Here is a 19,219-nt window from a genome sequence, read left to right as displayed (position 1 = left end):
ACTGCACAAACATTTTAACCTCTATCTATTTAAAATACTCATATCATGAACAGAACTTCAGATCATAAATTTATTGAAAGTAACAACTAAGTTAATAACTAACTTACAATCTGGCTTTCAAATTCAATTTTCTTGGTACCGCTAATGACTTTATGACCAATCGTTTCAGATACACAATAACCTGGCATAATTATCTATAAAAAAATATGATCAAATTTGATTTAAACAAATATTTTTAACATATACATAATTTCTAAAAAGTCACTTAAAATAAAGTAGCCCTTCACTTGGCCACAATTAGGTACAATGAAAACGTTCATTGTATTAAAATGAATTTTTGCCAATTTATGCTCTTTGCAAGATTGATTTTCTTAAATTGTAAGAAATAAGAATTGAAAAATCTCTTACAAACTTAGTTATGGTTACAATTATTCTAAATTAAATTTAGGAATTCAAATGAAATATTGTAGGGGACTACTGCCGAACTAGATGTGCTATCACTCTAAATATAAAAATTATAAAAATATAAAATCTAGCAGAAAATTTGGAGAAATAGGTAGCATTGAAAATGTAGGTTATAATGAGACTTATGAAAGCAATAAAAAATATAAGTATGTTAGTTCCAGCTTGCTAATTATAATTATACTAAACAATTACACTTACTCTTATTGTAAACTATTCTTCAAAAATAGCAACATATGCTCCTTTCAAATGAAAAATTAATCAAAATTGGTTCTCAATCTCTATTGCTACAGATAAAAAAATAATGAACGAGGGTTACAGTTACGTGGGGGTTCTCTAATATTTTAAAATACAATGAGAATTCATAGATAATATATTAATTTCTGGAAAAATTATACACTTTAATAATAAAAATTATTGTAATTGACACTTATAAAAAATAATGATAAAGGAAAAAACTCTAAAAAGTTATTCAAAAAAATTACTAAGGATAAATAAAAAAAAACTGAAGGGCAGCTCTTTCTAAACTAACTACTTGTTTATAATTGAGAAATATTGAAGGAGAGGAGGTATTCATTAAGAATCCATCAATATTTTACAGTCTATTTTCAAACCTTCCTTTTAAAAAGAATAAACTATGAATTTCTGAAAGCTCTTCTTTCTTTATCTTTCTGGTTAGTCAAATTTTGAGCAGCCAGGCTTTTACTGTATATCCATAGAATGAAATATGTGGAATGGAATTCAAAATTCATAAAAAAAAACTTTTTTAATTTTGTAATATCACAAGTTAAATTATTTCCATGGCTACAAAATTCAATTTAATTTTTACCATTACTGCCATAAAATAGAAACTTTTTTTAACTAATATTAAAGTCCCCTGTGAAATTGCAACAGCTTTCACTTTTAACGCATTGTATATTTCATTTTTTATCACTAATTGTTTTAGAATTATTTAAAAGTAAAATCAGATTATCTAATTTAAATACAATTTTTAATTATTTTATCAAACTCAAAAAAAAAAATATATATATAAATAAAATATTCTTGCACTATAAAAAAAAATTATAATTTGAAATACAGTACCACCTCGAAAATCCGGACTTCTGAAATCTCTAACCTGGTAACAAGAAGCACAATATGGAAAAATGTTCTAGAGAAGGCCAAAATGGATTGCTGTACCAATGATGATGATGAATACAACAAAGTTAACAGTTTACTCAAGTTTATACCCAAAATATAAATATTTGCTTAAATCTTATTGTGCGCCTGGACAGGGATTGAAATCTTCTATGTCACAAATGAACAAGCAAAAATTTTTACTCAATAGAACCAATTTAACCTCTTTCCTGGTTATAACTGATTGATTGACCTGGTTATAAAGATTTTACTGAAAAGAAAACAGTTTATAAGTTCAGCCTAACAGGCATTGTCTAATGTCCTTTTACACTTCGATTCATTTTAGACCCTTGGAAGGCACAATATAACAAAGAGTTATTGTAATTTCATGCTAATTAATATGAGAATAAGAGAAATTTCAATGATGAACATCCACAACACTGAAGATAATTAAGAAAATAGGAAGTTGTAAACTTACTTTACCACCTTTTTCAACTCAGTCATATAATCTGGTCAAAAAATCTCTTTCTCTACAACGTTTTGAGACTCTAATAGTAGTAGCATCTGTAGAACCTGTAATCAACAGGTCTAGCCCGCATTTATCAATCCACGCAGGCCCCAAGTGACGATCTGGAGTGGTGTTAAAATCCCCCTAAAACAGAAATAATTCTGAATACATGAATCTACACACTTAAACCTATGATGTATTTCAGAATATGCACGAACAGAAAACATGCGTAGAAATGTAAAGAAAATGTATTACAGATACACTTCAAGAAGTAAACACTAGAAGTAATTTTTAAAGAAATCAACGGCTAATTTTTTTATAAATTTGTCAACAGTATTTCACTTCAATTTATTGCAGTTTACAGTACTATATAAGCTGACCACTTGCAATGCATAACTATAGTAGCTCATTCAGATAGTAAAAATTTCTATGTTTATCTATTAATTCCTATTTCCAGTAAAGATCTTTTAAGATAAGAGCTTACATCAATTTTAATTTCATTTTTTTTTGGTGTTACAAAATTTATTTATTAAAACAATAATTCCTAATGCCAATTTTCTCTAATTTCCCCCCTTTTTCTATTAAATTTTATTTTATTTATTATCAACTAAAAAGTCAAATAATATAATTCTTTGAACTATTTTAGGTTAATTTTTTTTCCTTCATAAATTCTAAAAACTGAATATTCCAGACTTAAAAATTCATTAAAAAAAGAAGAAGAAAATAGGAAGATGGATGAGTTACAAAATTTTTGTATTCTGTTTCAAAATAGGATGAATTTGGTTCTTGATAAGAGGTCAACTTAGACATAACATAAACTTAGGAGGCTTTACTGTACAAAAAAGAAACTGAAATACATCTAACAAGTATGGGTAAGTATTGTGTTGCAGAAATGCAAATTAATGTGTATAAAATAAATTTATTACAGATCAAATGATTGTAATAATAAAATCAAAATACTTAAAACCTAGCTTTTCTCCTATTTCAAAAACACAAAAGCTCAATCAAAATAAATATAAGAAACAATAATCCAATTAATTATTTATGATGACAATAATTTAGAAAAAAAGACTTACTGTGCAGACTACCCAGTAAGCACACACCTCACGGCAAACGTAAGGCCATAAGCTGGCATTCTAGGTAGGATAACGGCAAAAGGCAAGTACAATAGGGTCCTTTATCGTTTGTTTTGAGGCATTTCAGGAAGAGGCGGAATAACTCTTCACTTAAACAGGCCCGAAAAATAAAACGGTTGTTTGGCCTCTTACACTAAACTAGTTACAGGACCTTTATTGTATACCGTTAATTAATTGTAATGTTACAATAGATTAATAATGAATAGATGCAGAGTTGATAAAAAATGTGCTTTTAACTCAAAATTTTGAAAAAATCAGGATAGAAGGGGAAAAAATCCATAAAATATTAACCGTATTTCTTGAGAGAAAAAAATTTATTATTTTATTTTTCTTTGAAAACTGCTAACTTTTTACATAGAATATTAAAAACTAGAATTTTATTATTTTACTATAATCTAAATATACTTTCTGTAGCATTACCTATTATATTTTTTAAAAAAAATAATTTTATTAAAAAATAATTATTTTAAATTTTATTACAATTTTTAAATAAATATATATATAATAATTTATTTTTTATTTTTGAAATCATTTTCTGAAGTATAATTTTTAACTCGAAATATAATATATTCTTACTTTCTAGAAAAATTTAATACATATTCCCTTAAAAATAAGAATAAATATTAAAACTTATAACTAGAACAATTCCTTTGTTCATTGAGAAAAAGTTTTTATTTTTTCGATTGCTTATTATAAAATTCTGTTAAATTTATTGTATTAAACATGTACTTAAGAAAGACTTATTGAATTGAATACTCATTGAAGACTTTCTTTTATTGAAGACTTATTATTATTATTATTATTGAATAAGGGATACATTTATTTTTAACGTTAAAGGATTCAACAAAAAATCTATCATTTTTATAATTCATGGTAAAAAAAAAAAAATTAAGTAGTAATTTTATATGATAGCAAAAAAAGGTTAAAGGTCCATTATTGTTTGTATTTTGGCATTTTAGGAGGAAGCGATATGGAAACTTTTCCCATTGGTTATGTTTTGGTCGCTTAAAAATTATTACTGTAAGCCCCAAATGAAATTAACACAAATTTTTTTCCAGAGATTCCTTTTTGAAACCTTCTTCAAAACAAAAATTAATAGGTAAGTTCAAAATTCATGTAAATAAAAAAATCTATTTATAGAAAGAAAAAAAAAATATATTGTAAATTGCTTAAATCCTCCTTGAAATTATAAATTTCTTGAATTTAGAGCAAGGATTTTTAATGAAATATCCTTTTTATTACATTAATTTACTAACTTTTATTAAAATTTTAGTATTTTGTAATAATGAATGTATACCATTTTTTAAATGGTATACATTCATTATTACAAAACTTTTAGTAAACTTTTTATTTATATAAACTGTTTTTTATTTTAATGTTCATTTTAAACTTAATATCTTAGTTTAATCACTTACTTCTCAAAAACTGGATTCAAAACAGTTTAAATGGTCTTAAGAATTTTGAATTTTCAAAAAAATGTGTTTGAATTTTCTGATTGTTATAGCAAATGTTTAGTCTAATAAAGTAAATAACTTTTTTTTCCCTAAACTTTTAAGCAATACTTGAAAGTAATAATTGTTTAGGAAATTTTATTCCTAAAATACATTTTTAAATAATAAAAATACACTAGGATATTTTTATTAATTAAACTTCAAAATACTAAGCAAAAAAAAAATTTTTTTTAAACTTATAATACAGAATATAAATAAAAATAAAAATTATACTTTCAAAATGTTAATTATATTTATTTTTTATTTGCATAACAAAAATATTTCTTCATGCAGCATTATATTTATTTTTAAAATAGTTTATATACATTAAGGAAAAAAAACTGTTTTGAATGCAATACATAGATGGCGCTGTTTTTTAATTTTTTATTTTAGACGTGTTTTCGAGTCCTGCAGATAGATGGCAGAAAATATAAAGAGTAGGGTCTTGTAGGGTATAGTTATTCAAAACCAGAATTGCGTCATTGAGTTTTATTTTAAAACTCAATTCTTTTAATAGAAAATTAGACAAAATTAAACATTAAATTTCTCTGTTTCAATCTTTCTCTACACTTACATTCATCACATACTTCAATTCAAGTGTTAATAAAAATAGCATCGTATTTAAAGCTGGAAAAAATACAAAAGTTACAGCATGATTTAAAAAAAGTTACCGATTTTTTCTTCTACGAAGTCGATATAAGATTTAAATAAAAATACATTCTGTGAAAAATTACTCATTCACCAGTAATATTCCCTAGTTGTAGGAAAATGAAAGAAACATAACAATACAAAATAATAATCACACATTGAATCATTGTCAAATGTCATTTGCAAAATGTTTCCTATACATGAATTAAAAATATTCTTTTTTCTCACAAGGGGTTTTAGGTTAACAAATTTTAAAATTGTGCTTTGTTTTAAATCTTAGGAAATAATAGCAGAAATATGGCTGAAATATGAAAACAACGGTAAGAGTACCGAAATTTTATCTGTTTGCCCAATTAAACTGTTGGTATAGTTTGAAATTTACGGTCAATTTGCAAATCAATATTTTAGAAAAGACATAACTATTTAGACAAAATTGAATGATTATGTAATTAGAACTAAGTGGAGCTCTTTTAACCATAAACTAGTGAAAAATGAAATAGTATTTCATGCTGCTGAATCGACTTGGCAATTTTCATAGTACAAAACGAATCAAATGAATCATTTTCATACCTCCTTTTTAAAGAGTGCAGTTCTTTTCGAATTAATTTATTGAAATCCGGTTAAAGTTTGATGATAATTTTAAAAAAAATCAAAAACAGGTCATAGTTTGTAAACATGCAAATAGTATTTAAATATATTAAATGTTTTTCAGATAGTGACGATAATTTATACCTTGACTGCAGGAGATAAATTTTTATCAATTGAACCGCTTACTGATAATTAGAGCCCGGAAGTTCAGGCAAAATGCCATAAATGCCCTTTTCTGCCTTTTTTAAACGTTTTCTTCTGAAAATGCCTTTTTCTTTCCTTTTGTTCATAAATGCCTATTTCTGTCTAATTTAAAATTTTTCTGCAAAGCTTTTTGTGCTTTTGACCTAGCATAAACGCAAAATGAGGAAATTTTGAAGTACAGAAATGGTTGACTGTCATCCGACGTATTGTAATGCATTTATAGAGATTAAGACTTTTGGACAATTCCCTCCCTCTGAGGCAGTGGTCACCCCTCGTACAGTACAATGGCTATTCATCTGAGTTGTTCATCATGAATGGCTATTCATCATATTCATCTTTCAATTATCTTCTCACAAATCGGAATTTGCAATGGATTTATGCAGATCATTTATAGATGCCGGCATTCTGCTGTGGAAACTTGAAAATTAAAAGCATACGAGCTTTTTTGCAAAAATATATGAATCAAAGTGTGCCCTGTGAATCAACTTTAAGGAAAACTTATTTAGATGACTGTTACATCGAAGTTCTTAAAACTATTCAAAATGAAATCGGAACGAAAAACATATGGCTATCTATAGATGAAACGACAGATGTAACTGGACGATATGTTGCGAATGTTATTGTTGGCGTTATGGACCCATTTGAAAAACATGAAATCTTTTTGTTGACATCTGAACAGTTGCAAAAGACTAACAGTACTACAATTGCACAATTGTTCACTAATGCACTGGCTTTACTTTGGCCAAATGGTACTGAGCATGAAAGAGTGCTATTATTTCTTACAGATGCAGCCACCTACATGAAAAAAGCTGGAAATGCCTTAAAAGTTTTATTTCCTAATATGATCCATCTAACGTGCCTTGCTCATGCATTGCACAGGATCGCAGAGGAAGTAAGAGGTCTCTATCCTGAGGTAGACTCGCTTGTTTTTAGAGTGAAAAAAGTATTTGTGAAAGCCCCTTCAAGAGTTCAAGTGTTCAAAGAAATTGCACTAGACATTCAATTGCCTCCTAAACCGATCCTTACGAGATGGGGAACATGGATTTCAGCAGTCTCATACTACTGCACAAATTTTGAGGAAGTTATTCGAGTCCTTACCAGCTTTCCGGATGAAGAGGCAATATCCATAAGAAAAAGTCTGCTTAGCAGTTCTAAAATAACAAATGAACTGACTTTTATTTATTTTGGGAAGCTCCCTGGAGCTATTGAACGCATGGAAAAAAGAAATATGTCTTTGTCCGAGTCACTAAAGACTTTCGACAATACTATTGAATAACTAATGTCTGTGCCTGGATCAGCTGGTGACAAAATAAGGAAGAAATGTGAAAACGTCATCTCTGTAAATACAGACTTTGAATGCAGCAAGGACATTGCAAAAGTACTTTCTGGTGATACTGCAGTTGAACTTACCATATCTCCTACCATGGCAAGTTGTTTTTGGTATGCGCCCATAACCTCTGTCGAAGTAGAAAGATCCTTCTGTTTGTTTAAAACTATATTGATTGACGGGAGACAAAATTTCTCCTTTGAAAATTTGAAAAAGCATCTAGTTGTGATGTGCAACAACAACCAATCATTAGAATAAATCTGCATGCAATATTATTGTTAGTATGAGTTTTCAATTTATATTTCACACTTACGCAGTTGAGGTTTTTTTTTTGTGCAATTATGTCCACTTCTTTTGTACCATTGCTACGACAGTCGAGTAAAATGAATATGTAGGTATACCGGATACTTCTGGCAACTTTTTTTATACCTTGGATACCTATACGGGCTTTTAGGCATTACCAACTACCATTTTGCTCCAATTTTAAGTGCCTTTTTTAAGTGCCTATTTCAAGCTTTTTAAATGCCTTTTTGCCTGCCTATTTTTGCATTTCTTATTGCCTGAAATTCCGGGCTTTACTGATAATAGTTGTTCGGCACAATTTATTTTTATGTATCCTTGTTTTCTACATGGAGGCACCGTCACTTGTTCGCTACGCTCAATAATCCCTGTAGTTGAATCTCATTCATCAAGTTTGAAATAATTGAAGATCAAGTACCAATCGTTTTCTTCCCCCTTTTTTTAATAAAAATTACGATCGGATTGCCAGCAGTTGCATTTTAAGGATTACTAAGTTTTGACAAATGAAAAACAAGGAAAAACGGTTTCGCCGAGAGTTATTACGGATTGAAGATGTTCTCTGGAAAAAGCAGTTTATCATTCTGAAGTTTGTTTGTTATTTTTTTCCTCAGAACTAGTGGCATTGGGCACAAACCGTTCTTCAACATTGTACTTAAAAGTTTTTTTTTTCTTCCTGAAAAGTCGATTAAAAACCATTTTGTTCACAAAATATAAAATTATTACACAATTATTTAAGTACATTATATTAAATTGTTAATGTGACAAAATAAAAAGGATAGCTGGATTTGAATAATAAATAACTGTGCTTAAAAAAATTACATTTAGAAAGGCAGAATGTGCGACACAATAAGAATTAATAAATTAGAAGTAATTTTTTCTTGTTAGCAGATCATATAGGAAACAGTTCTTATTTCTCTTTATTCTACATATATTTTCAAATGTCGGTATGAAATGTCGAAGTTTGACAACACCTAATTTTTTTCTATATAATATTTTTTCTTTATTTTTGCTATTTTTGATATTAAGTCAAGAGGGATATTATGAAAATCGCGTAAATGATAAATTTTTCTACAACAATCGATAAATATTTATTAGTTAAAGAAAAAATTAAAAAGAACCTTTGAAATTGTAATAATTTTCAAACAAATAAGAGTTTCTAAAAGCAAATAAAGACTCTATGTTACGTTTATAAACAAATTTGACTCTTTCAGCAGACCAAATTTAACTTCTGCAGCTGAATTCTTGCTGCCATAGAGCGGCCCACGTGTTATTTTTCCAACAAGTTTAAGAATAAAAATAATCTTGACTTAATTTTAGAATTATTTTTTAATTCCATTGTAATCTTCGTTCAATTTCCTACATATCTTCGTAATTTGAAGTTTCTAAATCTAACAGTGTTTGACAAAATGTAACGTTAAGTTGAAAACCCCAAAACAGTGGAGGTGTCAGTGACCTTTTCAGTTTTCTGACGGAGAAGGAAATTTAATAATATCTGCTCGTTTCACATTAATTTAACAATGCAGTTTATTTTTCCAACTTCATATAAAAAGAAATTTTTAGAATTGGTCAGTGGCAATGTTATTTTTCTAGGTTCTCATACGTTCGTACTTTTCGATTAGATCAACTTCAACACTATTATCTTAAGTAAAGAATTCTAAGAGTCATGAAAAAAATCATGATAATATAAGCATTAATAAAAAAGCATCTCGAAATGATATAATAGAAAATAAAGAAGATAATTTTTGAAACTCTTGGAATTCATTGTTTTACAGACTGAGTTTTTTCTTTTTATTTTCACCACAGCATATTTTTAATAGTGTTACATTAAATTACTTTAAAGCAATTTTATATCCTTTTTATACTTAACTTATACACAACTATTGTTCTCCTTTTTGGCAGCAATTATTATATAAATATTAATACTGAAGAAAGAAAAGAATTTTGTATTGTTCTACGAAACGTATATAGGCTGGAATTAAAAATCAATTTAGCCCATTGGCTGACAAAATGACAAAAATTAATTTAGAGACCTTTTGTAATTTATGACGACCTTATGAAAAATCTATCCAAGAAAAAAAATGACCAATGGGTATCCAGTGATCGGAATAGTGCAATCACAATTCTCTCATGTTATTAAACAAATAGTATTCTTTAACTTTCATTAATCTTTTTATTAACGCATAAAATTGTAATTGTATAGTATATTTTTTTCTCTTAATAACACATACTTTTTTTAATTTTTTATTTTAATAATCATTTTTGGATCAATTCTGTTTTTAGAAAACAGTTCAAATCAACCTTTCAATAAAATTTTATATAAATAATATCTGATATCTAGTAACTTAATCTTAGTTTATTTATAGTTAAATATAATAAATTTCGCAATTATAGTAGGAATAAAGAAGTTTAACAAATACGACATAGTTAAGTTAAATTTTAACTCTTTATTTTGTAGAAAAAAAAAAAATTATTTTGATATTCATATTTTTTTGTAGAATATTTATTTTGAAGAACTTGTAATTCAACTTTGAGTAATTTACGATGAGCAATTCTTTTGCCGTATTGACTTATTCATTCTTTATTTGACTTAGCTCAAATAAATTTCCCCATATAATCAATTTAGAACAGTCCAGTAAACATATCTGAATAGAAAATTAAAGGATTTAAGTTTCCGACTCAGAATTTTAACACTTTAATCTTTACACTACTATAACAAACCTTAAATGAAAATATTATTTCGAATTATTTTCGTAAAAACAAAAACAAAGTTTACTCACTGTCCCTTCTTTACACAGGGGGGTTGCTCTCCCAGGAGCGACCCATCATAAAAATTAATTCCTTGAATTAGTGCTGTTTTAAATAGTTTTCAATAAAATTATAATAATTTGAATTATTATTAGTAATGATTGCACTAAAATTAATAGCTCGTAATGCAAGCACTAAACTGGATGAAATGGAAGAAATCTTTAATTATCACAGAGAATAAAATTAAAATTTATGAAATTTGTTGAAACTAAGTTCATAAACAGGTTTTGTTCATTTACATTGAATTTGTAAATTTAATATAAAAGATAAAACTAAAACTATAAATTCCACATTTAAATTTATTAATAAAATTATTCATAAAACAAAAAATTAAAGAAGATAAACTTTATTAAGCTAAATTTATTAAGTATTTTTCTATACTTATATTTTATTTTATACCAATTAGGAGTAAAAGATATTAATGCAAATAAAATTAATTTAATTAATTATAATTTTTTTTAATGCTTTTGTTGTAAGCAATTTCACCTTTTTATGTCCTAATCAAACTTAAGTTCAGCATTTAATTTATGATAAACATCTTTTTTAAAAAAGAAAATCAATAAATAAAAAATAATAATATGCTTTCTTCATTCTTGTAAGAATTATAAATTAATAACTCTCTAAAAGATTAGGAATTAAATGACAATACTAAATATTAAAAAAAATTATTATGTTATTTACATAATAAAATATATAAATCATTGTTTAGAGTTTTGCAGAGCAGTTTTGTTCTGTTGGAGTACAAACTTCATGATCTCCTTTAAACTTAATATACAGAAATATTAAAACATTAATGTTAGCATATAATTTATAACCCTTTGAAAATCATACTAATATTAAGCTATATTTCTATTAATTTATTAGTATTAGAGACGTAGAAATAAAAAAAAATTTACAGCTAATTTAACACATTGGACATTTATTATTCAGATCATCAATTCACAACAGAATACGGATTAAATAAAGAATTGTGTAGTATTCATATTCCGAAACAGATTTGTATGATCAATTCTTTAAAAAAATTACTTAACACATAAATAAACTTTTGCATTTAAAAAATATATTTCAGGCAAATCTCTTCTCTTTCAGGTGTTACTTTTTAAGTCACAAATATTGGGAATTATAATCAGAAATGTGAATTTAAGGGCTATTAAACCATAACCACTCTCAAATAAAGAAAATTAAAAAATTGTGATTTTAATAATTTATATGTATATTGTAATAATTGAATTTTTCTTCAAAGTTAATAATGAATTAACTATTGATAACGTAAGAAAAACTAAATTGTGCCTTAAATGCATATAATTTTGTAAGACTTTAAAAATAAATATATATACCATTGAATTAGTAATAAAACTGATAACTGATTTTTTTGGAATATTAAAAAACATAAATAAAAAAAATGTGATTGTCAATTAAAATAACTTTGCACAATTTCTTGATTCATAAGAAATTAGGACAATATATATCCTTCTTAATGAAGAAAAAATATTTTTATTTCTTGAAAAAAGAAGTACTTTGAAAAATTCTTATTTATAAATGTTTTCTACTAAAATTAAAATGTTTTAATTATATATAGATTAATACAATAAGTTAAAAATATTACACTTATTTTCAGCAAAAATTTTACTTACCAGATGAAACAGTGAAGACAGAGTTGTAGTCAGGCATGGTAGCTTGCTTGGTTGAATCATCTTGTATGTACACAGGTTGATTTGTTTATGATCTTTCCTGCTTCGTTCCAAAGCTCTGGCCATATCTTCTTGTTGCTCATAATGATGAGTATCCAAAGCAACAGATTCAACTTTTGTTTCAGGTTCCTATCGAATAAATGTGATTTTACTAAAAATAATTATTTATACACTTGCAGAGGTACATTAACTATTATTTATACACTGAAAGCTTGTGGAAATTAAAAAAATTTTAAGATGCATATAAATGTTTGTTCGTATTTTTCACAAGTATTTATTAAAATTTTATGAACTTTCACTAGAAAAGAATAAAACGCTTAATGAACATTTATTTTTAATTTATTAATGTATTTCAGTTAATAAAATTACGTTAATATCTGGTGAAAATGTGAGAAATTTTTAATGGCCACTTTAAAAAACTAGCTGTCCTTTCAAAAGGAAAATAAAATAAAAAATATAAGCTTAGTTTTTTTTATTGACTTTTATACTTTAGAAAAATTGACAGTTAAAAGGATTTTTTTTTTTTTTTTTTTTTACAAAAAACATGATTATAAAGAAGCAATGATTTCTTTTAACCACATGCAACAACATAAAATTCGAAAAATAGAAGGGCAGTTTAATTAATAACTAACCATCAGGTCAGCTGATAGCTTTTTGACTACCAGTGATAGGAACATCAATTCTTTCATAGCATCCAAAATACTTCATCTTCAGCATCCAAAAATACTTCAAGGATGTTCAACATTTTCACCCTCTAAGTAAGAAAGCAAAAAATATTTTAAATTAAATACATAAATAAGCTAAGCTACCAACATGAGAGAAAAAAAAAAACAATCCAATTCACACCAACTCTCAAACCATTTAGATAACATTCTAGAAAAAGGAAATTTTAGATTTTATAATCAATTAAAAAAAACTGGTATTTTAAATTTGATGCACTGCTTTAAGCTTACAGTTGTTTTTAAATAAACTTGAATTTATTATTTTACAAATAATGACTGGAGACAAAAGAACTGTTGCTCTCACATGGACCCCAGAAGGAAAACGAACTAGAGAGGTTTTAAGGTCGAGATAGAACATTGCAAACTTAATATCCTTGTATACAAGTTACTTAACAAAGAATTAAAGATAACAATTCATTTAAAAAATAGCAATCGGAATTTTGAGAAATAATAATGTTTATAAACATTAGAGCATTTCAGATTAACAAAATTAAGTATTATAAATAAACAGAAGAACAAGGTTCCTGAATGTTGAGCACCTTCTTATTCATTCAGTTTTATAATCTTTTGTAATAACAATTTCTACCTGAGTAAATTTCTTGTTTACTTTGTTAGTGAATAAATTTTTTCAAGATACCTCAAAAGTGGTAAAAACAAATTATTGGTTTAAAATCAGTTACGAAAGATTGCACGAAAATATTTTTACGCTTTTAGCTTACTTGTTTTCTGTGACTTTTCAGTTTTTTTTTTGGAATTCAAAGTTTATACGGGGTTAGATAAAAGCGTACAGCGAACTATTAAATGAACATCTCAAAAAGGAGCAGAAACAAGAATAAATAACTTTATTCTAAGCGTGGAGCATGGACACTAGAGTACTAAAAAAAAGTACTCTAGTAGTATCGTATGGAAGCCCAGCTTAATGTAAAATTTCCCCTACAATTGAACTTGAACAAAAACGGAACGTCTTGTATGGATACAGAACCTCCTATTTAAGCTGAATTAAAATTTACATAATAATTAAAGTACTTAGGACAAAATTGTATTTAAGTTAAATTAATTTTTAAATACATAAAAATATTTAGCAATATTTAAATAATTAATAGGATTAGTTAAAACAGGAAGCAATTTCCCAAAAATCTAACATTTTTAATGACTTAGTTATTATATTCAAGTAAAAGTTAAAAATATTTTGCCATCCTAAAAGTAAAGAACTGGAAAACAATTGCTGGGAGAAGGGCAGAATGAGAAAAGCTTCTGAGGAAGGCCCAGGCTCACAAAGGGCTGTCGTGCCAATGCTGATGATGAAAAGTTAAAAATAGAATAAAGATGCTAAAAATTAAAATTAAGTTTTAAAATTAAAAACACCCATTCGATAAGATTATTAAAAGCGAGATGCCTGAGCAAATACAGCTAGAAAAGAGATTATAAGTCACAAAGCAAAAAAAAAAAACGCACGAACTCAAAATTGGTCAGGGAATCGGGGGGGGGGGTCGAAAAAATTTCGATCTTTATCCTTTTAGCGGAGTGCCATGTGCAAGCGAACAGCGAAGAGAATTGGATGGTGGGTGGAGGAGGAAGTTTGTTTACGTGCGCCGTTGCTAGGCAACCAGATTTAAGAAAATTGTTTCTCTGCTCTTAAAAAGAAGATAATATTTTAGAAAAATTTAAGAAGTGTGCTTTCTTTTAATTGGGATTGTATCATCTATAAAATTTAAAATCGCCCTTGACCTTTTGGCTGAAGAGGGCCTAGATTCATTTGGGGTAATTTTTTAATTATTTTTTTAGCAAATGGAAAAAAAAATGGTTGGAATGTTGAGGTACTGAATAACTTCATTCCTAATGCAAACCAAGAGGCTTTAGTAATAATTCTAAGAGTTTTATTTTTGAGTGTCTGGATTCTAATACGATTTGCCTAGGAATGGGGATTAGTAAGTAAGGATGGGTCTTATGATGGAGGTATAGAATAATAGTTTCGATTTGAGTTTACTTTTACTATTTATATAGCAAGTAATTTCAACTTGAGCAGCCTTTGCTTTTTCAAGAGTTTTCGTACCTCTCTGTTAAATGTAAACTGGAATCAAGAGTGATTCCTGAATATTTAGCATTTTTGTCCCAGGGATTGGGTTCGTTAAAGACGGTTAGGGGAGAGGAAAAAGAGTTAATTCTTCTTTTTTTTTCCTTTTAAAAATGACAGCGACAGGTTTAGAGGCATTAATTTTGATTTTCCAATCAACGAGCCAAAGCATCAAATCGTCTAAGTAATTTTGGAGATCCTTTATAATTTTTGATAATTCCCTTGAATGGGTAAAATGCAGTTACATGAAATTTGAAACCCGGGGCCGGGGGATATCATTAATGTAAAGACAAAATAAGAGGGGGGAAATGAGAGTACCTTGCGGGGGACCATAATAGTTCTGGGGTGTCAGATATGATTACGAAATTTTACAGGGAAAAATCTAATACTTATGAAAGGGTTTGATAATATGAAGAAAAAAAAAGGGCCGAAAAACTAAGTTGAACGAGCATGTAAGAGAGGGCAAGGTCGACCCCATGATATTTACTCACATTTTCTGGGTTTTCATGATCAAATAATTCTTGCTCTTCCTTATCATTTTGAACTAGATTATGCCTGAGACTTATATAAATGTCCATAATAGAGATACATCTCAAATTAATAAAATCAATCTTAATAGTGTATCTTAAAATTATTTAATTTTCTAGATATCTCTTTACATATGGATTAGTAACAGTGTTACGAATTTTAAGCGGTTATTTCTACTTCTTGAATTCTACATTTATTGTATACTATTGTCTACTCCAAGTATAGGCATTCCTCCCCATTGCTTTCTAATTATTATTAATATTTGTGGACTGATCGTTAAGACACGGTTCCCAGCAGATCACCGAAGTGAAACATCACTGGCTGCGGTCAGTGTGAGGGTGGGTGACCACTTGGACCAAGAACATACGGTTACAAAAGCGTAAAGTAAAAATTGCAAAGTAATAAGTAAATATAGTCTCATTTTAAAAATACATTTCTTTTTTTAATCTGTTTTTTAATAATTCATTAATTTTGAAAGTTATGAATAAAATTAAAAAATAAAATAAAAACATTGAAAAACTTATAATTTTGAGGAAAAACTTTCAAAGGGATAACGGGGAAGATAGTTCTAAATTTAATTAAAACTATCTTCTTTGTGATTTAAACATTGTAAAAAAATGTTTTCTTTCAAAATTTAATTAGATAAATATTTTGAAAGCACGACAATATATAAATTTTTAGATACAAATAAAAGTTATTTATAAAAACATATTCCACAAAATATTAACAAGATTAATATTATTAATCATACCGAATTTATACAGATATCTAAAAAATTAAGCAAACTAAAAAAAATTCATATTACAAAAGTAAATTAGTGAATGGCTTCTAAAAACTTTTATTATTCTTTGTTACTTGGTGCAGAATTTAAATTTCTTTAATAAAATGTTAAAAAAAATAATAATAATTTTGAAATTTAAACACAATGAGTATTGAAGCTAAACATTTTTACCCTACATTCTTAATATTTAACATATTTGAGAAAATTTACTTTTTTATTTCAACTGCTTTTAAATAAAATCATTAAGATATGAATTACAGTTTTTTGGAAGGGCAAATCTGATTTTTTTTTCATAACTAAACATAAGATTTTTGCAGCATTTAAAACATAAAAGCCCCACACTTAATGCTTCCTTCATACCTTGGCTCTAAATATTATATAGTTATATCATAAAACAACTTAAAAGTGACAATTTTAAAAGTAATAATATAATAATTAATAAAAACTAATAAGCAAAAAAAAGGGAATAAAGTACAATAAGAGTTTGCAAAAAAATATGCAATTGGTGGACGGTCCCTGAAGTAAAAATATTATGCTTGAAATTCTCAATTTACCTAACTCATAAATTTAATGAATAAAAGGGAGATGGAAATTTTGAGGTGATGAAGACTTGGAATTCTTGACTACTCGGGGGACCTAATAAAAATACGTAATTAGTGAATGAACCCCAAGTCAAGTTCAAAGATTATTGTACTGATCTAAAGATAGAATATCTCGAGAAGGCATTTAGCTTGGCAGTGACGAAGATGATAGCACGTGACCAACGATGAGATTAAGAAGAGAAATAAAATTTTCTATCGCTATTAGAGAGATTCTTTTTAACTATGTTTAGTTGGTTCCCGAAATTAGTGAAAATTCGAGAGATTTTTCAGTTTGATTTCAGAAGGTGGAAAATGAAGTCTGAAATTGAGAATCTCTACCAAAATGCAGCAGAGTTGCACATGAGAGGGCACAAATCTTCCCCACTGAATCCAGCTCAGTATACGCACATGCGGATCCGCAAGTATTTCATCAAACATGTGAAACGATTGGCGTTTACATAAGCTACGGACTGACGGTACGCCGAAAAAGACTGGTGTTGAATGAATTGTAACTTTAATAGAATCATGTCTTTCTGTACAATTCGAGGCGAAAATCAACACGGTAAAGAAAAATCTATTGAACTATCTATGAAAAAAAAAACAGCCAATGAGAAGGAAAAAACCTTGGGCTTTTGAAAAACGGAAATTAAAAATAAGCACCTTTAAGCAGTTTGTAAAAACGCTACTCACCCTGTATTTTAGCGTTCATAGCATTAGCAATAGAAAGAAAAAAGTTGTCAAGTCTCTTTTCTCGGAATCTATCGTAAAGCACTAAGCACTTATTTTTTTCAATTACATGGCAGCAGAGTTCTGAATTGGAATTGAAAAAACGCAGTGGTAGTTTTGCTCCATTACCCCCACCAGAATTTTATCTGTGATTGAATCCAATTAATGGACATCACTATATGATCCCTTGCTGTTTTTGCGAGAGGTTGGGAAAGCTTTATTAAGATCACAAGACTTTGAGCGGTGAGAGCTGTATTAAGATCACGGTTGTGCGCGCTGTTGCTTCTGTATTTACATTAGCAGTGTGTACAGACCCCCGTTGCGTGTGATCGAGACCGTTAAACAACAGCGTAAGGAGACAATATCACAATCACAAAGAGCAAGTCAATTCAATTCGAAGTGGATGTTACTGTCTATAGAGGCGTGTCCAGTTCACGTCCGAAGGTTTCCAATGTGAGAAGTATGTTACTGACAATGTCAACGGTCATCTTTTATAAGAAACCTCAAGATAAAATCGAGTTAACATGTCTTATATACTAGTGAAGGGGACATTAATAATTGTAGTAGTAGTCACTCCACGAAGTTTTCAGCACTATTATTTGTGCACGGAAAATTATTGCATCATAAAGGCAACATCCTGTCCTATAAAATGCAAAGTAATCAATAAGATATAAATAAAATATCAGCCTTTTAAAATAAAAATTATTTAACGACTCAATATGTGGTTACTATCATTTATTTGTTCGAATAAAAATTTTATTACAATATTATTATATGAGGCTCAATTCTTTCCCATAACTCTTTCAACCAAAGATGGCCCTCTAAGTATAGGGATTAATTATCAGTCGACACAGGAAAACAGGGTGACTAAATATGTAAATATTAAACAATTGTGTGCCATTCGCCACTGACGCTACTTTTCCCTCCAAAATTACACCATGTGATCCAAAATCAGTGATTTCGACTTCTCGTGTTAAGCAAGAAATATGACCACGAACTTGCACCGAAATTTTCATTCCACGCATTCTTGTGTCTTTGCTGTCATGTGCCTATACCAGCAAGCCTGCTTTGTGAAACCAAGCGAATTTTAAAGCAGACGGTGCGTTTCCTGTTTTTTAGTGGCACCATCTATAGCCTAGAATGCGACTTCAGACTCATACACGTCGCAGCCTTTTTAAAGGATAAACCCACTCATCCATCCATCCACAAATCATAATTTTGACCTGAACCAGAGAATGATCTATCTCCAATTCAGTTGCCCTAGAAGTTTGCTTTGTTATGGAGACATGGAGGATTTTGTGACCCAACAGTGTTTACGTGCACCAGTCAACATTTATTAAACGGGGAGTCTTCGCCGGCAGGAATTAAACTCACGGTCACTTAAACATGATCTCAACGCTCTACAAATCCAGGTCTCCGAAGAATTCTTTTGTTCTTGGATGTTACAAGATTACTAAATAAAATTTTAATGACGAATAAAACTATTTTTTTTTATCTTCTCCACTCACTGCAATGCGAAAAACTGAGATTTA

The 19,219-nt window shown here is 28.2% G+C and overlaps 1 protein-coding gene across 1 annotated transcript; it reads right to left on the bottom strand.

The window, feature by feature from the left end:
• Positions 1-106: 106 nt before the first annotated feature.
• Positions 107-13,682, bottom strand: LOC147816992 (uncharacterized). Its single transcript, XM_087153379.1, has 5 exons — positions 13,584-13,682; positions 12,908-13,029; positions 12,219-12,404; positions 2,057-2,230; positions 107-194 (listed from the first exon to the last, which is right to left on the bottom strand). The coding sequence occupies exons 2-4, from the start codon at positions 12,962-12,964 to the stop codon at positions 2,075-2,077; spliced, it is 399 nt and encodes a 132-aa protein (XP_087009505.1). The 5' UTR covers positions 12,965-13,029; positions 13,584-13,682; the 3' UTR covers positions 107-194; positions 2,057-2,074.
• Between the last annotated feature and the right edge of the window lie 5,537 nt (positions 13,683-19,219).

This window comes from Parasteatoda tepidariorum, chromosome 1 (assembly GCF_982258835.1).
Source record: "Parasteatoda tepidariorum strain Cologne lab strain chromosome 1, Ptep-v5.0, whole genome shotgun sequence".
NCBI classification, from domain to species: Eukaryota; Metazoa; Arthropoda; class Arachnida; order Araneae; family Theridiidae; genus Parasteatoda; species Parasteatoda tepidariorum.
This window is presented reverse-complemented; position numbering and strand designations above follow the sequence as displayed.